Below are 26,901 nucleotides of genomic sequence, written 5' to 3'. Positions count from 1 at the left end.
GCTTTCTCTGTGAATACATGCCTCCAGCTGGCTCTCTCTCTCTTTTGGGAAATATTTTTTATTCAGTTTTACAAATACAAATTTGTAACAAATACCATTATAGCTCCATATAAAGAGATTCCCCCAAATCTCCAGACTTCCCCCCCCTCATCCCCTCCATGGGTCCTAATGTCAGCATTTACACCTGCGCATCAATCCATTATCCACATATTTTATCCATCCGAGTTATCCATAGTCTTTGTTACCTTACCAGTGAGTTTAAAATCCTGCTAACGTTTCCATCTGCTTACAATGATCTCCTAAGTAAATTATAAATTTTTCCCATTCTTTTTTGAAGTTCTTGTCCTCTTGGGTCCTGAGCTTTCTAGTTAATTTTGCCACTTCAGCATAGTCCATCAACTTGGTTTGCCATTCCTACCTGGCCAGGATTGTGTCTTCTTTCCATTTCTGGGCTAGTAACATCCGTGCGGCTGTTGTCGCATACATCAGTAGTCTCTGATTCCTGCTGGCTGTCTCACTAACATGCCATCTCCTCTTGCGATCAGGCCACCACCAAAGTGGAAGTCGACATGGAGAAGGCAGAGAGCCTGCAGGTGACAAGGGTAGACTTCTTAACTTCTCTGGAGAATGACATCAAGCCGGTGAGTGAACCCCTTTTAATCCCGCAGACTTTCGTGTTGCTCCCCTCTGTGGAAGACCAGAGGCAGGCTGGAATGAACCGACAATGACGTCCTGATTTTGCATCATCTCCTTTTCTTCAACCTGCAGGCATTTGGGACCAATCAGGAGGATTATGCAAGCTACATCATGAATGGGATCATGAAATGGGGTGACCCTGTCACTCGGGTGCTGGATGACGGAGAGCTTCTTGTTCAGCAGGCCAAAAACAGTGACCGTACCCCGTTGGTCAGCGTCCTTTTGGAAGGTAGGTTTCCCTCTCAACATTGTCTTCTCAGACAGATTAGGACTGGAGAACCTGTGGGTTAAACCACAGAGCCTAGGGCTTGCTGATTAGAAGGTTGGCGGTTCGATCCCCGTGACGGGGTGAGCTCCCGTTGTTCGGTCCCTGCTCCTGCCCACCTAGCAGTTCAAAAGCACATCAAAGTGCAAGTAGATAAATAGGTACCACTCCGGTGGAAAGGTAAACAGCGTTTCCATGTGCTGCTCTGGTTCGCCAGAAGCAGCTTAGTCATGCTGGCCGCATGACCCGGAAGCTGTACGCCAGCTCCCTCGGCCAATAAAGCGAGATGAGCGCTGCAACCCCAGAGTCGTCCGTGACTGGACCTAACTGTCAGGGGTCCCTTTACCTTTAACTGAACATTCAAGCCGGGGCAAGATTCTTTCTTTGCAAGCCTGGCTAGCTGCACGGGACGAATTGGGAACACAGTTTAAGTGTGCTCCCAGTTCTTCCTTTACAAGCCAAACTAAGCCATGCAAGGAAAGAGAAAAAGTCGTCCAATTCAAAAAGTGCTGTATTTTGCCCGCAAAGGAAAAGCCGGGAGCAAATTTAGAGTGTGCTCCTGAGTCCTCCTCACTTCCTGTTCGGACTTAAAGTTTCACAGAGTGTTGGGCAGCTTGAAGCTTCATCACGCCTGCGAAAGGTGGGTCGTCCAAATGGTCTGGCGGGGCTCATTATGGGCTACATGCTGTGCACTCCTACAGCCATTACAGCAAAATTGCTTGACTTAAGTACTTTCTAGCACTTGAGAACTCCTGTAATTTGGATGGGAAAAGTACTGGAATCTTCAATCTTTTTCCTGGTGTAAAAAGAAGACTCATGTTTTCAGGGAATCAATGAGCACTGTTCTGTCACTGATTCCCTCACTGATAACTCGCCATGGCTCAAGTCAGACAACACGTCAGACCATGTTAAGGAAGCTGATTGATGTGATTTCAGTTGACAGGATGTGGTATGTAATCAGCCAGCAAACCAAAATTGGAAACTATGGTTTGAAATGATTTGCAAACCGTGATTCGGACTAGCTATGGTTTAGTGGGATGTATGGCTTCAAATAAAGCCATTGCTCCACTGCCACAGACTCCTACAACCTTGAATTCATGAGTCTGGGTGTAGCTCTGAACTATGATTTGCCTTTTGTGCATTTGAGGGCACCAACTGTAGATTGGTTGCTTAACGATGGTTAGTGCAAACCATTCTTAGTTCTGAACACCATTGCCATGTTTCTTTGGCCAATGGGATGTGAGGCACGCAGAGCAGAATCCTTGCTCTGCTGTGAGTACCCATCTTCAAGGCCGCTCAGAACTGCACATTCAGAACTGCAACACTGCTCAATGGGCACCTGATCAGAATAATTTGAGTTGCAATTCAGGCTATGCAATATTCTAGATCATGGGTAGGCAAATTAAGGCCCGGGGGCCGGATCCGGCCCAATCGCCTTCTAAATCCTGCCCACAGACGGTCTGGGAATCAGCATGTTTTTTCATGAATATGTGCCCTTTTATTTAAAATGCATCTCTGGGTTATTTGTGGGGCCTGCCTGGTGTTTTTACATGAGTAGCATGTGTGATTTTATTTAAAATGCATCTCTGGGTTATTTATGAGGCATAGGAATTCATTCATCCCCCCCCACCAAAAATATATATATAGTCCGGCCCCCCACAAGGTCTGAGGGATAGTGGACCGGCCCCCTGCTGAAAAAGTTTGCTGACCCCTGTTCTAGATCCATGACAAAACAGTAAAAAATAAACAAACCATGGAAACGAATGGGCATCTTTTCATTCGGACATGCATCTTTTATTTTTCCTTGAGCCTTTCTGAATTTGCTGTTACCTCTTACTCAGTTCTGTCTGTCCTGTGATCCTTACAGGTCCCCCACACAGCGGAAAGACGGCCTTGGCTGCAAAGATTGCAGAAGAATCTAACTTCCCATTTATCAAGATCTGCTCTCCCGATAAGATGATCGGTTTTTCAGAAACTGCCAAATGCCAGGCAATGAAGAAGGTATATTTTGCGAATTCCTTCCACGCCACATTTTTTGTCTGATGTCACGGGCATTGTGTCTACTCCGTCTATGTCCTGTGCTACTTTCAAATTTATAAAATGATGCCGCAAACTATAGAAAGTTGCGTGGCAAGGTCCCGACCCCCCACGAGGTTGAATAAAGATACTTGACACCAGTATTTTAGGTTAATGGGCTAAAAAAGGCCACAACTTTATTGGTTACAGATTGTGAGTGGTATTGGCTTAGGCATTGGACCTAACCGACTATATCTGACTCCCGCCTGTCTGCACGGAGTCCGTGAAGGGTTAACCACCAGTAGGGGGAGTCCTGCTGATGCACATTAACTAGGAGCTCCGCCGGGGTCACCAATAGGGGTCATGCCCTAGGCCCTAGCCTCCCCAGGCTTCGGACAGGGCCATTCCCCCAGAATCCTTTAACGCAACGGTTCTCAACCTGTGGGTCCACAGATGTTGTTGGACTACAACTCCCATCATCCCTGACCACTGGTCATGCTGGCTAGGAATGATGGGAGTTGTAGTCCAACAACATCTGGGGACCCACGGGTTGAGAAACACTGCTTTAACGGAATACCCTTCAATGTGTGGAGGAGGTGATAGCGCTACCTCCCTATCTCTCTTCTCCAGCAATATTCCAATGCCTAACCGCCAAACCTTACAAAGTTGTGACAATTTGCTACATGGGGTGGTGCTGTGGGTTAAACCACAGACTTGCCGATCAGAAGGTCAGCAGTTCGAATCCCCACGACGGGGTGAGCTCCCGTTGCTCAATCCCTGCTCCTGCCAACCTAGCACTTTGAAAGCACATCAAAGTGTAAGTAGATAAATAGGTACCGCTCCGGCGGGAAGGTAAACGGCGTTTCCGTGCGCTGCTCTGGTTCGCCAGAAGCGGCTTAGTCATGCTGGCCACATGACCCAGAAGCTGTATGCCGGCTCCCTCGGCCAATAAAGCGAGATGAGCGCCGCAACCCCAGAGTCGGCCAAGACTGGACCTAATGGTCAGGGGTCCCTTTACCTTTAGCTTTTTAGGTGAAAACCAAGTGGCGGAGCCAATTTGCCAAGTGGAAAAAGTCCTACCAGGCCCCTCAATGGCGACCATCTGGATTCCATAGCAAGGTCAAGGGATGAAATAACCTAAAGGGCGGGAGGGTGGGAAAACCGGAGCAGCTGGAAGCGCGGAAAGGTGTGAGATTCCCGCTGCGTCCTGCTTAAATCAAGCAGGCCACCCCCCCAGAGCAATCGGCTTGGTTGCCTGCGCAGTGGCGCAGGTGGGAAACCCCCCAATCGCGCAGGGCTGACCACACCTTTCTAAGGCGGAAGTGGCTTTGTCAAGAATAGATATTAAGCCAGATCATATTAACCGATGGCTCGGTTGAATTGAACAAACAAAGAATTTAAAAATGCAGTAAATCAAAAGGAAGATACCTTCCATTTCCGTGTCTTAAGAAGGAAATAAATGCAGTCTGTCTGCATCTATGTAAAACCTTCACAGAAAGAGAGTAAGATGAAGCAAGCATCCCCTAATGGGATGAATACATAGGGCAAAGAAAAGATTGACTTTAGAATCCTAAATATTATTCCATCTCTAGAAAGCGCATATTCCCCAGAGACATCTGAGCCACAGTTAATTATACGGCTTTCCAAATGTGGGGAAATTGTTGCTTTTTAATTGCTTTTCACCAAGATCTGCACTGGGGGGGAGGTAGTTTGAAAGAACTGAATACGGACAAGCAGAGAGGCGGCTTGGTTTTTCCGAAAAATGGGGGCATTTCCTTTCAAGAATTCCAAACATCTAACAACCTCTCCAGAGGAGGGGAGCAAAATTGCTGGCAATATATAATGTGCATGATATTTCTTCATTAATCTCCGTGTTTTTAGAAAATGACTTCAAAACACCTGTTCTTCAGGCTTGACTGTGCCTGTTCAGGGACAGCAACCATTGCCAAGTTGTTGCTCCTGGAATTTGTCTCGCATTCTAAGAATTTTTTTTTTCACAGCCTTAGAATACGCTGTGTTTTGTGTGGACGCCAACGGTGCATTTGGCTTTTGTCTGCTCCTTCAAAGCAAATAAATAAATCAAATCATGTGTTCGCAACTAAGGATTTAATTTCTTCCCTTCATGGGTCTCTCCCCCCGCCCCTTTAAAGTACAGTCATTGTAGCTAAGAGGTAAAAATTTTAACTTTTCGCTTTCCGAAAAACAGATCTTTGACGATGCTTACAAGTCTCAACTCAGCTGCGTTGTGGTGGACGACATTGAAAGACTCCTAGGTGAGAGAAGTGGAAGACTGTGAGGGGGTCTTGCATGAGGCATTTTTTGAGGCAAGATCTTCCTTTCTGTAGCCTTTTCCCCAATCCTAGGGCTCTTGTTACTGGAGCACCTGAACCTGACTCAAGTAGGTGGTTGTTGAGGGCAGGCTGAAGCGAAGACCAGGGAAGAACGTTGAAGGCCCTCTGTGCATAGACAAGAGCCAGTCTCTTATTTGCTTGGGCAAATAATAATAATAATAATAAATTTTTATTTATACCCCGCCCTCCCCAGCCAAGACCGGGCTCAGGGCGGCTAACAACCAATAATAAAATCAAGTTGATTAAAATACAATTTAAAAAGATTAAAATACAACATTAAAACATTAGGATGCAGCCTCTTCACAGGAGGAGAAAGGAAAAAGAATGAGGGGGAGGGAATCAAACTGATTCTAAGCCAAAGGCCAGGTGGAACAACTCTGTCTTACAGGCCTTGCGGAAAGAAATCAGATCCCACAGGGCCCTGGTCTCATGAGACAGAGCGTTCCACCAGGCTGGAGCCAGAGTTGAAAAGGCCCTGGCTCTGGTTGAGGCTAATCTAACTTTCTTAAGGCCCGGGACCTCTAGGGTGTTGCTACATATGGACCTTAAGGTCCTCCGTGGGGCATACCAGGAGAGGCGGTCCCATAGGTACGAGGGTCCTAGGCCGTGAAGGGCTTTAAATGTCAAAACCAGCACCTTAAATCTGACCCTGTACTCCACCGGGAGCCAGTGCAGCTGGAAAAGCACTGGGTGAATATGCTCCCATGGCAGAGACCCCATGAGGAGCCTCGCTGCGGTTTTCCTCACCTGCTGGAGTTTCTAGGACAGCTTCAAGGGCAGCCCCGCGTAGAGCGAATTACAGTAGTCAAGCCTGGAATTACAGTAGTCAAATCTGACATGGAATCCTTTATAGCAGGGCTAGAGAACCAGTAGCCCTCCATAGAGTTTTGCACTCCCATCATCTGTGACTGGCAGCTATACTGGTCGGCACTAATGGAGAGTGTTGTCGTTGGCATCCATCCGTCTCGAGAAATGATGGAGTGCACCTCCAGGGGCGAAGTCAAACCGCTGCCTTAACAGCACCCATGTGACCTTCCCAGGGCGCAAGCCTCAGCAGTTTTTATGGGGATCCCAGGCTGCCCAGATGACAAGACGCCCTCACTCGGCCTCGACAATGTGGTCCAAAGGAAAGCAGGGCAATACGTTTGGCACCAGCTTGGTTGCAGAAGTTTCCGGAACGTGCCATCCAACCATCTTAGGGACCCCACTCTGGATTTGTGTAGGGTTTACTCCAGTGTTTCCCAAACATGGCTCTCCAGCTGCTGTTGTTTTTTGGACTACAACTCCCATCATCTCTAGCCAGCAGGACCAGTGGTCAGGGATGATGGGAATTGTAGTCCGAAAAAGACCTGGAGACCCAAGTTTGGGAAGTGCTGGTTTATTCTTTAGCCTTTTCTTAGCCCAAACAAAGGCAGCAGAGGATTAGGATCAGAGTTCTCTACTTAACTGTGAAGATAACATAGAATGAAAGGGTTTAAGGTCAGTGAGAAAGAGGAGGATTGGTTTGAGAAGATATTGGATTATTTGAGTAGGTTTGAATAATTTGGGGCAGTTAAAATGTTAAAAGTTAAATAAACCTTGTGGAGGGAGGAGTGTTAAGGTATATAGAAGTGTACATATGGTTAATTTGATTATGTTATTATTGAATGTTATCGAATATGTATATTATTGAATATTGTATGCCCAATGTATCAGCCGCCTGGGGGATTTCACTGTTTGTGTTTTGGTGGTGGGTGGCGCCATGGGTTAAACCACAGAGCCTAGGACTTGCTGATCAGAAGGTTGGCGGTTCAAATTCCCGTGACAGGGTGAGCTCCCATTTCTTGGTCCCTGCTCCTGCCAACCTAGCAGTTCGAAAGCATGTCAAAGTGCAAGTATATAAATAGGTACCGCTCCAGCGGGAAGGTAAACGGCGTTTCCGTGTGCTGCTCTGGTTTGCCAGAAGCGGCTTAGTCATGCTGGCCACATGACCCAGAAGCTGTACGCCTTCGCCCTCTGCCAATAAAGCGAGATGAGCACCGCAACCCCAGAGTCGGTCACGACTGGACCTAATGGTCAGGGGTCCCTTTACCTTTAAAATTTATATATATATATAGAGAGAGAGAGAGTGTGTGTTCTTCTCCTCGGTGGACTGCCTTCCCAGGTTGATGAGCCCCATCTGCCCCTCTCTTCCCTCTACATTACATGCAGAAGGAAACCTGTGGCCCTCCTTATGTCCAACAACATCAGGAGGACTGCAAGTTTTTCCAGCTCTGCTTCTGTCTCCACAGCCCCTTCCCTTTGGACTACCCAGAGTTGGGGGACAGCATAGAAGCCGAATGCTTGCCTTACGTCCCACCCAGACCTGAAAAGAGTGTATGGCGCTTAGCAGCACCGACCCAGACACCAACATTTGAAACAGAGCCACAACTGAACTTGGTTGGAGCTCAGCGAGTCACCTTGTCCCCTTTCCTCTTTCAGATTACGTTCCAATTGGCCCCCGCTTCTCCAACCTGGTGTTACAGGCTCTTCTGGTGTTGCTGAAGAAAGCACCCCCTCAAGTAAGTCTCCCTTTCTCGCAGCAAAGTGGAATGTTTGCAAACTGTGTTGGGCACTCATTCAATGGGCCTTTCACAAATGCCTATCAGTTTTGATACATTCTGCTGAGGTGGCCCATGTGTTTCTCTCCTTGAGCACAGGAGGGCCATGCAGTCTGAGGGAAACCTTCCCGGGCTGGGTGGGCAGGTCTTTCTGACTTTAAAGCCTTAAACGGCCTCGGCCCAGTATACCTGAAAGAGCGTCTCCACCCCCATTGTTCAGCCCAGACACTGAGGTCCAGCTCCAAGGGCCTTCTGGCGGTTCCCTCACTGCGAGAAGTGAGGTTACAGAGAACCAGACAGAGGGCCTTCTCAGTAGTGGCACCCACCCTGTGGAACGCCCTCCCATCAGATGTCAAGGCAATAAGCAACTGTCTTACATTTAAAAGACATTTGAAGGCAGCCCCGTTTAGGGAAGTTTTTAATGTTTGATGTTTTATTGTGCTTTTAATGTTCTGTTGTGAGCCACCCAGAGTGGCTGGGGAACCCCAGCCAGATGGGAGGAGTATAAATTATTATTATTATTAAGTCTTCTGCAGGAAGTGGGACTTCCCTCATAGATCTCAGTCGAATTCTCAGTCGATCCCTTTACCTTTACTACCACAAAGCTGCCAAATCACAGTGAATACAGCCCTTCCTCGTGGATTGTAAGCTACTCAAAGTTTCTAGAGCAAAGTCTGATTTGCTTATTACAGTGGACGCTCGGGTTGCAAATGTGATCCGTGCGGGATGCACGTTCTCAACCCACAGCATCTGCAACCCGCAGCGGCGCGTCTGCACACGCAAGGGTTGTGATTCGGCGCTTCTGCGCATGCGCAAAGCGGATTTAGCGCTTCTGCGCATGTGCAGCCGCCGAAGCTCGAAAGTAACCCATTCCGGTACTTCTGGATTTCGGCAGTCCGTAACCCGAAAAACGCAACCTGAAGTGTCTTTAACCCAAGGTATGACTGTATTATTATTACAGTGGTACCTCGGGTTAAGAACTTAATTCGTTCTGGAGGTCCGTTCTTAACCCGAAACTGTTCTTAACCTGAGGTACCACTTTAGCTAATGGGGCCTCCTGCTGCCACCATGCTGCCACCACACGATTTCTGTTCTCATCCTGAAGCAAAGTTCTTAACCCGAGGTACTATTTCTGGGTTAGCGGAGTCTGTAACCTGAAGTGTCTGTAACCTGAAGCGTCTGTAACCCGAGATACCACTGTATTACGTTGCCAGCAAACCTACAGAATTTGGATTCCCTAAGGCTGATTCCTGCAGGGTGTTTGTGTGTGTGTGTGTGTGTGAACTTACCAAAGACATCAGGCGGCCTCTTCACCTTTGCATCTTTCAGGCAGAAAGGTGTTTGTGCAAGAGGAACCCAATTGGAGCAGGAACGGCCATATTTGCATTAATTGCTTGACCTTGACCAGGCTATTTCCCATTAAGCTCTGGGGTTACTGCTCTTGAGACCATGGGGATAACCCCACGTAGGCACTTCTGAGCCCCTTGAAGGGAAGGCTTGAGGTAGTGGTGTGACAGATAACTAAGTGTATATTATTCCACACGGTGGCACACTTGTCCAGGCACCTCCCCACACGTCATTGGTGAAGCTCCCGTGTGGAGGTTTCCATGCGGTATTTTTGTTCGGTAAGCAGCTGAAACCAGCTGAATAAAAAAAAAAGCCTAGTTTGTGGCGTGACTGCTTCCACGATCCACGTACCAAGAGATGTGAGACGGTTCTGTATGCAGCGGCTGGGTTTTATTATTCCATGTTGCTTGCCAGTCATGCAGCCTGTCTGCCTTACAGCTTCCTATAAATCCCTCCCCCCCCCCAACACACTTCTCTCACAGGGATGAAATCAGATTCTTTTCCTTCCAGAAACCGCTTTGTTGCTCCCACAGAACTCATTAGGAATACAGTGGTACCTCGGGTTACAAACACCTCAGGTTACAAACAATTCGGCTTACAGACTCCACTAGCCCGGAAGTAGTACCTCGGATTGAGAACTTTACCTCAGGATGAGAACGTAAATTGTGTGAGATTATGTTCAACAACCGAGGTTTGACTGTATGCAATGTTTTTGTAAAGAAAAAACAGTGAGAGACGTTGCACATTCTTTGTAGTTCATGAAAATCTTTAATAAAAATTATTTTTTTTAAAAAAAGAAGAGAACGGAAATCACGCGGTGACGGCAGCGGGAGACCCCACTAGCTAAAGTGGTGCCTCAGGTTAAGAACGGTTTCAGCTTAAGAATGGACCTCTGGAACGAATTCAGTTCGTAACCAGAGGTACCACTGTATTGCCGCTTGCAAAGTACCCAGACTTCCTGGGATTCTTCAGCTTTGCAAACATTCGGTGCAAAGCCATTTTGGGAACCTGACAACCCCATACAGTGGTACCTCGGGTTACATACGCTTCAGGTTACACACTCCGCTAACCCAGAAATAGTGCTTCAGGTTAAGAACTTTGCTTCAGGATAAAAACAGAAATCGGGCTCTGGCGGCGCGGCGGCAGCAGGAGGCCCCATTAGCTAAAATGGTGCTTCCGGTTAAGAACAGTTTCAGGTTAAGAACAGACCTCTGGAACGAATTAAGTACTTAACCTGAGGTACCACTGTATTCTGTACCCGCTTCCCCTAACCTGCAAAGTGTTACGATATAAGGCAAGAATACGACATATGACACAACGCCACGTCTATTTATATGTTATAAATAAATAGTCGTGGCGTTCGTGTCGTATGTCTATTTATATGTTATAAATAGTCCAAGGAGAATTTAAAACATCACCAATTTTTTATGTTTTTTGTTTCAAAGCTGTTATGAAATGAAAGGGAATCAAGTAAAACTCTTTTCTTTCTCCCTGCTCTTTTATTTCAGTCAGGTTTCCCTGGGTTTTTGCGAGGGGAAGAGATTGTGGAGGGGAGGAATGGTTGTTGGGGGGGGGGGGAGAGAAGAGAGAGAGGGAGAGGAGACTGAAAAGCGTTGCCTCAGCGGGGAGCCAAGCCAGAGAGAAAAAGGCTTCTCTGAGAACGGAGCAGCAACATCTCGCCAAACCGAGAGGCTCGCTTCATCTACATGCAGAGTCACACAAGGCATCGGATGCTCGGGAACCCCATGGAGGTTTCACATGTGGTTCCCTGCTGGTTCCTCTGAAAAAGCTAACAATTGGGCTCGGAGGGTGAAAGCCCCTTGCGGTATCTCTCCCCACCCCCTTCCCCACTCCCCCCAAAGCCGTCCTTAAGCTGGACAGACAATTTGGTCAGTGTTATAAGACGTCCGGTGGACTCTTTTTTTGGGGGGGTGGAGCGTGCTCCCTAGAAAGGCCTGCTTAAGACTTCTTCCCCAGTTTTTCCCCTGCAAGATTTCCCCAGGGAGGCAGAGGGAAGAAACAAGGATTGACGCCCTTGCGTTACTCCAAAGTTTTAGTGCAGCGACAGCCCATCTAAGGAGCTTGGAGATGCTAAGGGTGTCATCGTCCGCCCCCCCCCCCCCCGCACCCGCAAAGCTGCATTTGCATGTATCTTTGGAAAACTAAACAAAAACTGTGTTAGGTCCGGCTTTTAACTGCTTCTTCTCCGTAGGGCCCGCTCACTTTAAATTCTGCTGCGGTCCTTGCAGTTAAAGTGACCCTGCAGTCCCTTGCAAGAGACTTGCGGGCTTCTGCATCTGAAAAAGCGGCACTCTCTAGACCTGTGTTTTTAAAATAAGCTGTTGCCAGGACATCTGAAGTTCTGCAGAAGCTGTTTCCCGGTTGAAACGCTGGCCTCAGCATTCAGCGCATAGACGTTGGCGACGAACTTGCAATCCTGTTCGGAATTTTAGTGGACGTTGAGACCCCTGTGAAATCTAGAAACCCATATTGGAAATGCCAAAAGCAAAAAAAAAGAAGCTAAACCATGCTATAATGAAGGAAAAGGATGATCAACTGTGGTATTTTTTTTCGTGGCGTTTCCACTCGTGTTTCAAAACTATTTGTGCTACAAGCTCTTTGATGAACCCAGATGGGACATGTTAATTGGCTCAACGCTCCTAGGTCTCTGTTTAATACATCATTTCTGTTTATTTATTCCGCTGTACTTATAGTAATTTAGCTGCCACAGTAATATGAAGCGATGCTCCTCAGAATTATTTCCAGTATTTTTTGGCCTCTTCATAAGACCACCAACAATAAATAAAATCACCTGTTCTCCTTCCAACATAAGCTTGAACAGTCCGTGTTAACCTTAGCTGCCATCACTTTCGCCACAGTTTTCCCCGCAGAGTAGATGTAACTGTAAAAGTTATTGTTTTTCATGCAGTTAGATTTGTTAGGGTAATGCTGCCTTGGATTTTTAAATCGGTATATATTCCAAACTAGAAAGTGTTCCAGCTTGCCCCAGGCCACTTCCTGTCCAATCACTTGAAAAGCAAACTCTCTAATTTGAAGATACTTTTAAAAAAGGGAGAGGGGAAAGCAGGTTGGGGTGGGGGGGAGCCAAATGATGATTAAGAATAATACTCTTGACACAAGTGTCTTGGGTTGAAATCTAGACCCCACCGTGTAAAGGGCAATGGGAGATACGCTAACGTAAAAGGTTTTCCTGCATTTATCCCAAATCTCCTGTAGTCTGTTCACAATTTCTGCATAAACTGCTGTGGCTTACTTATGGAGGGACAGAGGGCAAACCTCAGCAGAGCATTTAGGACACGGGTAGGCAAACTAAGTTCCAGGGGCCGGATCCGGCCCAGTCGCCTTCTCAATCTGGCTCGTGGATGGTCTGGGAATCAGCGTGTTTTTACATGAGTAGAATGTGTCCTTTTATTTAAAATGCACCTCTGGGTTCTTTGTGGGGCATAGGAATCCCCCCCCCCAATATATATATATAGTCTGCCCCCCCAAGGTCTAAGGGACAGTAGACTGGCCCCCTGCTGAAAAAGTTTGCTGACCCCTGATTTAGGACAACTTGTTGTTGTTTAGTCATTTAGTCATGTCCGACTCTTCGTGACCCCGTGGGCCAGAGCATGCGAGGCACTCCTGTCTTCCACTGCCTCCCGCAGTTTAGTCAAACTCATGCTCGTAGCTTCGAGAACACTATGCAACCATCTCGTCCTCTGTTGTCCCCTTCTCCTTGTGCCCTCCATCTTTCCCAACATCAGGGTCTTTTCCAGGGAGTCTTCTCTTCTCATGAGGTGGCCAAGGTATTGGAGCCTCAGCTTCAGGATCTGTCCTTCCAGTGAGCACTCAGGGCTGATTTCCTTAAGAATGGAGAGGTTTGATCTTCTTGCAGTCCATGGGACTCTCAAGAGTCTCCTCCAGCACCATAATTCAAAAGCATCAATTCTTTGGCGATCAGCCTTCTTTAGGACAACTGTGCCGCACTTAAAATCTGAATGTTAGGGTTGATTTTTATAAAGGGGGGAGTCTAGAGGCAAGCACAGGCTTGAGAACCCTACACTTTTTTGCCATAAATTGGCTCCTGTGATTCACTGGAAAGTACAGGCAGGCAAAGGAAGGTGTATAACTACCCTCTGCCCCGCTCTTTCCCCTGCCTTGATGAAACATGTACTGTATGCACCTGAAAGTTGCTTAGCCCCCTCCAACTGCCTCTCACCTCTCTCCCAAAGATTGCACCGACTGTTAGGCAGCAAAGGCTGCTGGCTGAGGTTCCCAGTTCTTTATCCCCAAAGGTTTAGATTGGCTCCTTCATTTCATGGTTTTTTGTTTTGTGGGGGAAGAGGACAGGCTTACCATCCCGTGCGAGTTGGACCCCAGAGCAATTCTAATAATGTAATGTTTTATTGAGCACGCTCCCCGTTCGGATGAAGGGCGTGCCTGACAACCCACTCTCGACATTTTTCAGCAAGCGTTTGATAATCCAGCTCACCAGCGGGCACGTTTAAACTCTGCGACCTTCCTTCCCGCTGGCACCACTGTTATCGTTTTATGGGTGGGCTCCATCTTTCGTCACAGTGATCTCTTTTTATGGCTTTCTGCTTTTCAGCAAGGCTGTTTCTCGTTCGGATGTTTCCCCATTATTCTGGGTTTATAACGGGGAGGAGAACTTGCCAAAGCAATAGCTTGGGTGCTGGGCTGCTCTTGAGAAACAGGAAGGAAATTGATTTGTGAGAAGGTGGCACGTCTTTCATTACTTACTGGGTTCCCCTCAAGATCTTTCAAGCAGAGGCACGGACTTCTCTTGGGTTATGGCCTATGATCTCCAACTTAGTCCTCTAAATGTCTCACCGAGGGGAAAGTAGATGTGTTTGAGAATCAGGAACTGATAGAGTTTAGAACAAAGCTTCAGCATTTTTAGCCCTTTGTGTGTGCTAGGTCCCAGTCTCCAGTTTTTCTGCGCAAGAACAACCAATAATTTGTCTTTCTGTGGCTGTTGGGGAAGCTCATAGGCAACAGAGCACGGCCACTTTTCTCACTATTAAAGGTTAATACAAGCTGCGCTACAAGCATACATAGGCTGTATGGAAATGTTCAGTGAAGAGCAGTTTCAAAATACTGGGAAATAAATGTAAATAAACACAAACTATGGCTGGGTGGTTGTTGCCTTCATATCCATCCTCCTTCAACATTTTCTTGGGTCTCTGGTGGGCTCATATTAGAAATGGAAGTCTAGGCCATTTATTACTATTACTAATAACAAAAAACAAAGTTTAATAATAATAATAATAATAATAATAATAATAATAATAATAATAATGAATAATTGTATTTGTTAGTTGGGGTTTACCAAAAGGTCTCAAAGCTACTTAGCAAGATAAAATGCAACAGTTGGAAAGTTAAAAGCAGGAAAATTTAAAACTATGTATAATGCTAAATGTCTAAAATGCCTATCCGGTAGTACAATAACAATGACTTCCTCTTATTAATTTGCCCCCCTTCTCTCTCCTTGTGCTCTTTTTAAATGTGCAGGGTCGTAAGCTCTTGATCATTGGGACCACCAGTCGCAAGGATGTCCTGCAGGAGATGGAGATGCTGGATGCTTTCAGCACAACTATCCATGTTCCCAATATTGCTACAGGAGACCATCTCATGGAAGCCCTCGAGGTCAGGAGGCACCTGGGAATGGCTGGGGAAGGGAGATGAGAGAGGAGATCAATTTCTTTGGGGCCGTAGGAATGGCAAGATCTGGGCAAGCTGAGTAGTTGAGTCCCTGGCTACTGCCTGCAGTGGGCCCAAAAGCCTGGGCAAACTGACTAGTTGAGTCCCTGGCTACTGTCTGCAGTAGACCAAAAAACCTATTGTGGAGTTGTGGCATGAACATTTCAGCATTCATCCTGGAATTAAGAAGGGAAGAGGGGGCAATTGGAAATACATTAATCTCCCATCATGGTCTGGTTGGGTAAACCATCACCTGAACCATTACCAGATGTTTTCAGGGCATTTACTTGGTCAGATTTGTTAATGCCCAATCTTCCAGCCCCGGGACTTTCACTCCTGTTTTCCCTTCGTGATCTGCCATTGTGCATGAGTCTCCAGGCCCCCACCCCAAAGGTCCAAGCTGGTTTTGCAAAATATTGGAGAACTGTGCTATATAACGCCACGGCTCTGGAACCTGGGGGGTGGGGGGAGGAATTGGTAAATCAGCTTTGCTACTACTTGTAAAGGAATGTCAATCTCTGAGTTATCTGAATTTAAGGAGACGTGAAAGATGAGCTTAGGCACTGGGTTTATATAACCTGAAATGAAACAGTTAAGAACGGAACAATGGGTACTAGGACTGTGACGTTTAATCAATTAATGGCAGAATGAAAAGTGTCCTTAATTAGTAAATCAGCATTCAGATGTACATGATCTTTAAATACAAGTACCATATTTTTTGCTCTATAAGACTCACTTTTCCCCTCCTAAAAAGTAAGGGGAAATGTGTGTGCGTCTTATGGAGTGAATGCAGGCTGCGCAGCTATCCCAGAAGCCAGAACAGCAAGAGGGATTGCTGCTTTCGCCGCACAGCAATCCCTCTTGCTGTTCTGGCTTCTGAGATTCAGAATATTTTTTTCCTTGTTTTCCTCCTCCAAAAACTAGGCGCGTCTTGTGGTCTGATGCGTCTTATAGAGCGAAAAATACAGTACTTATAAAAACTGTGGGTGACACACTCAAACGTTTAAGAAGCATGTCTCTTATATAGCAAACAGAGCCCTTGTCCTTTACAGTTTACTTCCAAGTTTTGGGTCCTAGCTGCGGAATCTGGAATCATTTGCTGTTTCGTTTCGGTTTTAGGAAAAAGCAACCCTCCCCCTCAAAAACCCACCCCTGTTCATTTGCAGGATTATGCGTAGCCTCTCCAGATAGTCTTCTAAGGACTACATACCATGATGGGCATTCTGCAGTAATAAATCTGTTCAATTTAATGGGAGCACCTAAGAGGGAGTACAGAAACTCCCCCCCCCAAAGGTCACCCGCTGAATCTGCGGAGAGAAAAATTGTGGGGAGCAGAGGCACAGCTCCTGTACTCGTATATGTGGGAGTGGCTAGTGGCCTCGATTCTTCTGCAACACACAGCCCCATTCCCCCCGAATTTCTTTGCTCTGCTCTGCTCCTGGGAGCTGCTTTGGTCTGTGAGGAAGTTGTAAATATTAAGAGGCAAGCTGGTTAACCTTCAGCATGCGGATTGCACAGAAAAAGTTCCTGTTTGAGGGGCTGGAGAGGAGCTTCCTTATGGCCCAGGTCCTCTTCTGTTCCCAGCTGATGCTGTACTGGACCAATTTCCCTGTCCTTATGGCTTGTGTGATCCGATACGCCGGTGGCGCTGTGGGTTAAACCACAGAGCCTAGGACTTGACGATCAGAAGGTCGGCGGTTTGAATCCCCGTGATGGGATGAGCTCCCGTTGTTCGGTCCCTGCTCCTGCCAACCTAGCATTTCGAAAGCATGTCAAAGTGCAAGTAGATAAATAGGTATCGCTCCGGCGGGAAGGTAAACGGTGTTTCCGTATGCTGCTCTGGTTCGCCAGAAGCGGCTTAGTCATGCTGGCCACATGACCCGGAAGCTGTACACCGGCTCCCTCGGCCAATAAAGCGAGATGAGCGCTGCAACCCCAGAGTCGGCCACGTCTGGACCTAATGGTCAGGGGTCCCTTTGCCTTTACATATGGCTTGTGTGATCTGATACCTGTGCGCTTGATCAGTAGACAGATCCTTTACGACATTGCCACTCAGTGAAGTAAGAGGCTCTGCGATGGAGAGTGGCATGGAGGATCAATTTCAAGTTCTGTAGCAGTGCGTAGCATCTTCCCAATGTTACCTGTCTTACTTGCTTGTTAGACAAGGTCTTCCATTGAGTGCTGGGCTTTTCTTAACGCAGCCGGCTTCTCTCTTCTGTCCCCTCGCAGCTCCTGGGCAGCTTTAAAGACAAGGAGCGTTCCACCATTGCCCAGAACGTCAAAGGGAGGAAGGTCTGGATTGGCATCAAGAAGCTTCTGATGTTGATTGAGATGTCAATGCAGGTAAGGTGCCTTGCCCTCTGGTCAAGCCAGGGTCTGGAACTGGATTAGCTGTGGGGTAATAAGACACCCACTTGGTTTTGCCTCTCTCAGCTCCCAGGGGCTCAAAGCTCTTGACAACCTAAACACCCACACATTAAAATGTCAGTAATGATTAAGCTAAAAAAAATAGCAGCATGTACTGCAGGGTTTGCTTCCTAGCTACGATTTAACAGTTCAAAAACTACAGACCCTATCCAAGAACTTGTCATCTAGTTTGTGCATCTTTTTCTTCGCTGCAAATTAGATGGGCAAATTGACCATGGAGGACAGGCTGGATTTGCCCCTCCCTGGTGTTTTTCTGTAGCGTCGGAAAAGGAAGATTTCCTTTTTTTTTTTATAAATTTTTTATTGGTTTTTCAACACATATTAAAAGACAAAACAACACAATACATTAACAAACAAACATATAAACACGTATAATTTCTTAACCTTTCTTTCCTAAAACCTTCTTTCACCGACTTCCCCATACCTCCCCTTTCTGCATCCCTGTTTTAAATCCTTCCAGCAACCCCTAATTTCAATTTCTCATAAACACTTTCTTTAACTCTTTTTTCTTTTTCGTATCCAATTGTTTGTCACTGCAATTCTATTTTGCATTACCCAAGACATTTTAACATTCATTAATTTTACAACAATTCTTAAGATAAACTTAAAATTTCTTCCAGTCTTCTTCCACCGTCTCTTTCCCTTGGTCACGGATTCTGCCAGTCATCTCCGCCAGTCCCATGTAGTCGATCACCTTGGTCTGCCATTCTTCCAGTGTGGGTAGTTCTTGTGACTTCCAATACTTTGCTAAAAGTACTCTTGCTGCTGGAAAAGGAAGATTTCCTTAGCGGCTTTTGGTTTTTTTTTACAATAATATTTATTAAATTTCATCAATAGACATAGCAAAAAAGAAAATATACAACAACACAATAGAAAAAGTGAAAAAGAAGGGGGGGGGGAAAGTAACAAACTTAAGACACCTAAACAGAAAAAAAGAACCTCAATTAATTCATTAAAATGCATTTTCATAAACATTTTGGTTGACTTCCTCTAATCTCCTCCATCTGAATTTCCTTTTAATTTGAATGCAGCAGTTTCCAATATCATTATTTCATAAAACAATATTGCAGTCGTATTCCAATTTCTTTACCTTTCTTAGAATACATTTTTTCCTTAGCGGGTTTTTAGCTCTCTTGTTGTAGCATTTCAAAAGCAGCAGGAGCTGCAGCTAGATAACTGCTTTGCAGATAACTCTGCTAACCTGGAAGAGTTACCTCGAGTTGAGAACTTTGCCCCAGGGTGAGAACGGAAATCATGTGCCGGTGGCGTAGCAGCAGCAAGAGGCCCCATTAGCGCCTCTAGTTAAGAACAGTTTCAGGTTAAGAATGGACCTCTGGAACGAATTAAGTTCGTAACTAGAGGTACCACTATATGTAAGATGGGGAACCTGCGACTCTCCCAATGTTTCTAGATTTCAGCTCCCATCAGCCCCAGCTGACGTAACCAATGTTCTGGGGTGATGGGAATTGCATCCCAGCAACATCTGTAGGGCTGCGGGTTCCCCATCTCTGATAAATATAAGCAGAGGATAGATATACCGATGGCTGCTTTAACAACAGCTGGATGGAATTGTTCATATATAGAAGCAGTATGCTTCTGGATGTTGCAGGCAAACGGGGAAAGGCTATCCATCATCACCAAATTTAGCCACTGTTGGAGTTCAGAATATTGAACTTCGGCCTGGCCCAGCAAGCAGTTCTTACTTGGGGTTCAGTGATAAAGCTTGCGCTTTTGCACACGTTCAATTAGAGCGGTAGTCTCGTAATCTGGGGAACCGGGTTCGCTTCCCCGCTCCTCCACATGCAGCTGCTGGGTGACCTTGGGCCAGTCACACTTCTTTGAAGTCTCTCAGCCCCACTCACCTCACAGAGTGTTTGTTGTGGGGGAGGAAGGGAAAGGAGAATGTTAGCCACTTTAAGACGCCTTAAAGGGAGTGAAAGGCGGGATATCAAATCCAAACTCTTCTTCTTCTTCTTCATTTCACTTTTAATCTGTATGCCGCCTTTCGACATTACAAGGTGCTTTGCAAGCTGAAGAAACAGCTTAAATAGACTGCAAAGATCACACACCTAATGACAATCTGATCCAATACGGAAAAGTCATAATTTCAGGTTCACACCTTGGCTTCTCCGGCTAAGGGATCTCTGGCAGCAGGGAAAGATCTCTGCTTGCAGATCTGCAGCTTGCTGGAGCCAACAAACCTGGGAGTGATGGACCAGTAGCTTCATATGTTTATATTCTCACCGTGTACAGCACCATCCCGGTCTGAGTCTTTTGCGGACTCCCGGGAGTTGTGCTTTTTTCCCTTCTGCTCCAACTTTGATGGGAGCTCAAAGGGAGGCTATCCCAGTGTATGGTGCCCTCTGTCATCCGCGGGCAATGCCTCTGCACCCTTCTGGGACCGGGCCCTGTCTTCAGGTGCTACTAAATGAAGAGATTCCTCGCACCTTCCTGGGACAGGCTTCCAGGCGCAAGCCAAGAGGCATGCAGTTCGGCAATGTGTTAAGCCCGTCCCCCGCCCCTTCCCTCCCGTGTGGCTCGTTCTCTGCGATTCTGTTGAAACTTGCACAGGGCTGGGGATCTGCTCTGACTGGATGTCACCCGAGGGTACAGAGTCATTTATCTAGATTACTTTCCCCCCTCTCTCTTCCCCTTGACTCTTTAATTCCATACCCGCAGGCAAAAGTCAGTAAGTTATTGCTCACACCTATTAAAGTGTATATAATGGGCAGAGATCTGCAAGGTTACGGCCAATTTCACCCTTTTCGGGGCGCTTTTTAAAGTTGGATTAGAACTGTGGACGTGCATCCATAAAAATGTTTATCTTTTGGCAGCGGGGTGGCTGGCGGCAGGATTTGAAGTTTAGGGCCTTTCGTTTCCAAGATGCAATGTTTCAGAGGTGGGACAGTGGTATTGTGAGAGAAGAAGGGGTCTGAATGAAGGCAGGAGCCGGAGTCAAATTGTATCGCACGTTCCTTGCGACTGCGATTTCCTAGTGGTGGAGGTGTTTATTCCTGGAAGGCAGGTGGCCTTTGACTTTCCCTGCTACTCCTAGAATATGTTCAGAAACCTGAGTGTGCTGCTTTCAATGAGGTAGCATCCTATAGTCCAAAACTGGACTTGAAACAAGACCAAATTAAGTTTGCATCCCTGTGGTTGGGATATTTTTGAGGGGCTTTAGGGGACAGGGACAGAAGCATGCTTTTTTCTGCACTGACAAGAAGGAGGAAAGTGGATTTATTATATTTTTGTGGCACAGCTGGTGGCATAGGAGCCAAAATAACTCACATAGTAGGTGATATCAATGGTCCATCCAGTTTGCCATTCTTTCTTCTGCCCCTGCTCAGCCAGATGACCCAGGAAACCTCATAAACTGAGCCTGACGGCAACATTGTCCTATTTTGGGGTATTCCCCACAAAGTGAAGAGTTGAGTGCATCTCCAAAAAAGAGTTTAGTGGCTTCTCTCCCACCTCATCCTCCTTCGCCACAGACTTTGGGTTGGTTTTTCTGAGAAGCAAGAGTAGCAAAATGCTTCAACTCAAATCGCAGGATCTGAAGGGCTCCCAAGGCCTGGAACAATCTGTTTTTGAAAGCTCCCCCAGCTTCAAAACCATGTTGCCTTAAAGGGCTGGTGGTAATGGGAGTGAGCACTGCAGTTTAAAAAAATGGGAGCCCCAAGTCCTCTCGGGCAAGTGGAACTGGTTTTGTGGCACTTTGCACACTGGCCCTAACACCTTCTACAAATCGGTTTATCAGAAAAAAGCCATTGACGATTATCCTGACTGCTCATCACCACCCATAAGTTGCTTGCTTGCATTAAAATGTGGCTTCTAAATAATCACACAACCAATCTTGAATTTTATACCTGGGTCAGAATTTTAGACCCCAAATTTATAGCACTATAAGTATTGGAATTTAATGTGAACACTTTTTTTTTTTTTAAGATCACCTACAGATGTTAGATTCCTTACATTTTTCCAAAGTGAAAAATTACAAAACTTTTTAAATAGGCTGTTGCAAGAACCCCTTGGATTAGTTTGCGGATGTTAAAGGGCGGGCAACCCCTCATGCTAAGTTTCCCCCCTCCTCACTGGGGTGCAAAAATTCAGTCACTTACTGGCACCTTAAAAAAAGTGGGTCTGATCAACTGGGTTTCTGAAGGAGGCTGCAGCCCTTTGAAATGTTGACGTCTTAAAGGCTCATTCAGAAGCGTTCAGCATTATTTGTAAGGGGCTGCTTGCTTTCCACTGACAAAACCCAGGTTTAGTAGGGATTCCCTGCAGACTCCATATTTGAGGGGAATTTGAAAAATCTCACCTCACGCCTTCCCTTCCTCTGTCTTCCAGTGTTTTGCCATGTGTTGCCTCCACACTTCTCAGGCCTTTCAGCATCTCGGGCTGCTAAATTGTGCCCTGTGCAAATTTCCAGGCTTGTGCAAAGAACCGCAGAATACAAACTTGAGTTTCAAGAGAGACAGTGTGGTGTAACAGTTATAGTGTTCAGCTAGAACCAGGGTAAGGTATAAGGTAAAGGATCCCCGCGACGGGGTGAGCTCCCGTTGCTCTGTCCCAGCTCCTGCCAACCTAGCAGTTCTAAAGCACACCAGTGCAAGTAGATAAATAGGTACCACTTCGGTGGGAAGGTAAACGGTGTTTCCGTGCGCTCTGGTTTCTGTCACGGTGTCTTGTTGTGCCAGAAGCTGGCCACATGACCTGGAAAGCTGTCTGTGGACAAACGCCGGCTCACTTGGCCTGAAAGCGACATGAGCGCTGTAACCCCATAGTCGCCTTTGACTGGACTTAACGATCCAGGGGTCCTTTACCTTTTTTTTTAAAACCAAGAACCAGGGAGTCCCAAGTTCAAAGTCCCACTCAGCTATGAGTGGCTTTGGGTCGAATCATTGCCTCCCAATCTTACCTACCTCACAGGGCAGTTGTGAGGATGAAATGTGTGTGTGTGTGTGTGTACGATCACAGTCTTGAGCTCATGGAAGAAGGAAGATATAAGCCTAAGAATAAATAATAAGACAGTTTTGAGTTTGTTTAGCCCCGACTGCCCTCACCTGCTCCTTGTCCCTTCAGCAAGTTGAGCTTGCTGTGGTTCACTGGTTGATTTTGTCTCTCTCTTTGTGTCTTCCCTTTGAACTTGTGAAGATGGATCCCGAGTACCGTGTGCGAAAATTCCTGGCACTTCTAAGAGAAGAAGGAGCGTAAGTGACAGTAAGAGCATCTGACAGGGGTGTGTCCGCTTATTCTTGCCTAATCTGCGTGCATGCTTGATAACTCGCCATGTGCCATTGGCCCAGGCCAGAATTTTAGGAAGAGTCCTTTTTGTAAACCTTGGTTTTACAAAAAGAAAAAAGGTTCATCTTCGTCCTTGGTGGCTGTTTAAATTACTCCATTCCTGCTTCATCCTACTTTCGAGGTTTGGGGTTTTTCTTCTTATTTCAACATTTTGCTTATTCACACATGAGTGTGTGCGAAAATGTGTTGCATCCATTCATATGTGTGTGTGTCTGTAAAAAGGGAGGGAGTTTTGTGGCTCAAGCTTGCATAAGAACCATATTATTATTATTCATATGTGTATACTACCCTATACCCGCAGGCTTCAGGGTGGTCGCAGCATAAAATCACAGTATAAAAGCAAACAATACATAATAAAAACAAAAACAAGAATAACCCAATAATTCCCTCCTCTCCAAACATTTTAAAAGGGCATTGGATGTCAGTCAGCCCAAGGCCCAGTTGAAGAGGAACGTTTTCGCCTGGCACCTGAAGGTGTATATTGAAAGTGCCCGGCAAACCTCCTTGGGGAGAGCATTCCACAAATGGGGAGCCACTGCATAGAAGGCCCCGTTCTTGTTGCCACCCTCCAGACCTCTCGAGGAGGAGGCACACGAAGGAGGGCCTCCGAAGATGATCTCAGGGTCCGGGTAGGTTCATGTGGAGAGAGGCGGTCCTTGACGTATTGCGGTCCTGAGCCGCTTAAGGCTTTGTAGGTCAAAACCAGCACTTTGAATTGGGCCTGGAAGCTGATAGGCGTGTCATTTATCCTTTCTGTATAGCCATACTTTCTGACCCCCACAAAGCCCCTTGTTTTCATACGTCTTTTGGCTTGGCTTTGACATCACTGTGAGGGAAAGCGCTCTGAGCATGAGCGGCTAAGAGCAGCTGATGTACTGCCTTACAACCGAACCCCTGGCCACTAATCTGGGTCACCAGCAAGCTGGAACTCAAGATTAAATGCCGCGAGCTGAGCAGCGTGTTGCAAAAAAACCCAGCACCGTTCCTCCTGCTCTGCTCTGTTTCAGGCTGCAGTTGTGTGGGGGATGGTTGTGTTCAGACCCCCTGCATGTAGAAAAGCAACACACAAGGAGGAAGCGAAACTAGACCCCTTCCTCCGTCACATGGAGGGAGGTTCTGATGGAGGGGAATTTACAATCATGCCTGTCTCCCCCCTATGAAGATGTACACTCCCAGATGGCAGTACCACGTGGATATTTTTGAATGCATTGGACTCTGGAGCCATTTCTCTTCCAGTTTTCCCCACGCACGTCTAGTCACAGGGCATGGCCCGCCTCTGGGCCGGCGAGTCTGTAGATTTAGCTCTTTCACAGCGGAAGCGGTGATTCCTGGAAGAGCTCCCATAAGGGGCTAGAAGAGAGGTATAGGCAAATGCGTTCACACGCGGCTTCATGGGTTCAAGGGAGGAGTTTCCGCGGACCCCAGGTTTAGATCTGGACCCAGTTCTGTACCTCTCCAGGGTGAGATAACACAAGAGAGATTCTGCTAAAGATATGGGGCTGTGTGTTTCCCCCTCAGCTTTGGGGCTGTGCTGTTTCCCCCTCAGCCTGCTCCAGTGCAGAGCGATAGCCCGCTGAACCTCTTTCTTTTTGCAGCTTGGAGGATTAATGCCTGGTGCACAGCCATCTTTGTGACTCCGCATGCGCTTCCCATCTCTGGATGCCCAGCTGTGTGTGCCACTCACCACCCCTCCCCCAAGATATGCCCGCCCTTTGTGGAACCGGTTGCCCTCTTTTTATTTGCAGCAGCCCACTGGACTAAGAGGGAAGCCCGGAGCCTTGGGCAGAAGCCGGTGGCTGGGGAAGAAGCCAAGCGAGAGCCCACCTCCTCCAGGACCTCCTTCTCCTCCTCCTCCTCTTCCGTGTGGTGTGTCTGGACAAGAGCCTAACGTTCGGCCTCCTTCAGAGACTCCCCTCATCCCTCCTCTTTGCATGTCGGACGCAGCCGAACACTCCGCCCTTTGTTATCTATCGTCCTCGATATCCTGGTGTCTCGTGGCAAATCAAAACTCTCTATCTAGAGTAACTGCTTTCGTATTATGCTGCCTGCCGCACCTGCTCATTTGGTTTTGGCGCACAGGGGAAGGAAAAAATAAACATGCCCCATGCAGACCTGTCCATGTTAACACGCAAGCTGGCGGTAGCCCCTAAGGCCCCAAACACAGGGAAGTCCTCATTCCAGACCCGTGTATGGTCCTTCTTAAAGCTGGTGGTACCCCAAGTTCCCCCTTTCTCCCACACATTCACACAAGTGGATTGGTCCTCGTGGGTCAATACTGCGTTGTGGAGCTTCAGACTCGTCCCAGGGGAAAACGGAGAATGAAGTATTCATCACAAGACCAGGATCCAGAGAGAGTTTTTAGGAAAGAGGGGAAATGGTGACTGCACCCTTCCCTTCAGAGGCTCAACAACATTTGCAGTGGTGGCGGCTAGTTAATTCCCAGTGGCTATTGGCCACTGGGCATGGACTTTGGACACCCAGCCAGACTTTGGTGCACTAAGGCAGGGGTAGACAGCACAGGGCTACCCCGATGCTGTTGGACTTCAGCTCCCATCATCCCTGACCATTGACCATGCCGGCTGGGGCTGATGGGATTTGTAGTCCCCCCCCCCGCATGGGCTATCCCTTCACTAATGGTTTCCTATAAAACAGGCAACGTGGCCCCACCCGTAGATGCAGACAGCTGAGTATTCCTGCAAAAGTTTGAAAACAGCCTGCAGCTTTCTGTTGCAGCGTCCTTCCTCGCTGGAGTCTGGCCCCTTGTGATGTCCCACAGATCTGTCGCAAGAGGCCTGGTGTGCAGTTTCCTCCGTATGCGGTTGCCACAGGCATGAGCGCATAGCGATCTTCCCAGGTGGCTGCTGGAGACCTTGGTCTCTGCCGTCGGCTTCTTGCTTTTCAGCGTAGCGGCATCCCAAAGGCGAAAAGCTGTTACGCTTCTTCCAGAGAGCCTTCCTTTGCTGTGCACTGCAATGATGAACCAATAGTCCCATTTGCTCTTGGGAAACCACTAAGCAGCTGGCCTCAAGTAGTGTCACGCTTGTTTATGTTAGAGCCAGATGAGCTGTTCCACCTATCAAGAAGTTTCCCCATCGAGAAGTTTCCTCATCATATCAGCAGCAATTTTCTAGCTGGTTTGGGAGTGAGGAAGCTACACAAGAGGGGTGCACATGCACATAGTGCCGAGCTCTGCTAAGCCCACAGGGACAGGAGGGTAAAAAATTAATTACGGAGGTTCTGCTTCCTCTGAATCGGCTCATAACACTGATCTGTAGAAATACAGGTGGTTTAATGGCCCTGAACAATCTTCCTCCACCTCATCCACAACACAAGTGAGTGGCTGGATCGATCTTCCGTCTTGCTGAAACCCCCCTCTATATCGCTGACGGGGTCCTCATTCCCCACCTCTCTCAAGTTGCTACAATCAGGCAGCTGAAAACTACACTTGACTCCTTTCCGCCCTGTGCAGCAAAAGGAAAACAGTTGTGTTAGAAGTTGCTGCAATGTACTTGAATCACAATGGATGCATTTATTATAATGTGGGTTAGCAGCTTTATCCTCTTTTTTAGTTCCACCCCCCCCCCCCCGTTATTAGTGTTGAGGATTATGTGAATCCCTGGTGGAGCTGTAAAATCCCCTCTTCAGTTGTGCGATTGCTCTGTTTCCAGCTGCACCTTTGCCTCCACCCCTGTCCCCACCCGGCCCAAATCTCAAGAACCTTCTCCTTTCTCCACCTTCTTTCATCTTCCAGTGAAAGGGAAACACACATGTTGTATTTAACGTAATGTCTTGGAACCAAATGATGTAAAACATTTTTATTGTGGTTTTTTTTTCTCTTTTTTGTCCAAAGCTATATTCACAGAGAGAGAGAAAAATACAAATATATATGTATATATCGATTGATTGTATGTTTAAAGCGCAAGTGAACTGATGCAATAAAAAGGCACAGATATTCAGGTGTTCGGGTGGTTTGTGAATGGCGTGGGAGGTGAGTCGTTCAGCTCTCCTTGGAATGTCTGCGCAGTCAAAGGCGCATGCGGTGCCACAGAAATGTTTTAACTAGCTTGTTGCAATGTAAAGCTTTAAAGGCCAGAGCTTTGTTCAGCAGATATGTGGCTTGAGAGTGACCCTATTGTCACCGGAGAAAAGTTGGAGGGTATGAGAAGCGTCTGTGTACAGTCGTACCTCGGAA

General features: G+C 47.0%; 1 protein-coding gene across 6 annotated transcripts in view; it reads left to right on the top strand.

The window, feature by feature from the left end:
- Window positions 1–26,661, top strand: part of NSF (N-ethylmaleimide sensitive factor, vesicle fusing ATPase) — a 109,960-nt gene extending 83,299 nt beyond the window's left edge. Inside the window, exons 13-21 of one of the 6 annotated variants that reach the window (XM_083582864.1) lie at window positions 546–641; window positions 769–925; window positions 2,829–2,962; window positions 5,184–5,250; window positions 7,789–7,868; window positions 14,790–14,924; window positions 17,208–17,321; window positions 22,560–22,615; window positions 24,455–26,661. In XM_083582864.1, coding sequence (XP_083438990.1) covers window positions 546–641; window positions 769–925; window positions 2,829–2,962; window positions 5,184–5,250; window positions 7,789–7,868; window positions 14,790–14,924; window positions 17,208–17,321; window positions 22,560–22,615; window positions 24,455–24,470 — 855 coding nt within the window. In that variant the 3' untranslated portion in view covers window positions 24,471–26,661. Of the gene's footprint in view, window positions 1–545; window positions 642–768; window positions 926–2,828; window positions 2,963–5,183; window positions 5,251–7,788; window positions 7,869–14,789; window positions 14,925–17,207; window positions 17,322–22,559; window positions 22,645–24,304 lie in introns of all 6 variants that reach the window. The other 5 variants (XM_083582865.1, XM_083582868.1, XM_083582867.1 and 2 more) reach the window with 5 other exon arrangements.
- Window positions 26,662–26,901: the final 240 nt, after the last annotated feature.

Source organism: Podarcis filfolensis (genome assembly GCF_964270895.1).
Source record: "Podarcis filfolensis genome assembly, chromosome: 13".
Lineage (NCBI taxonomy): Eukaryota > Metazoa > Chordata > Lepidosauria > Squamata > Lacertidae > Podarcis > Podarcis filfolensis.
The sequence above is the reverse complement of the archived record's forward strand: the minus strand, read 5'-3'. Positions and strand labels throughout refer to the sequence as shown.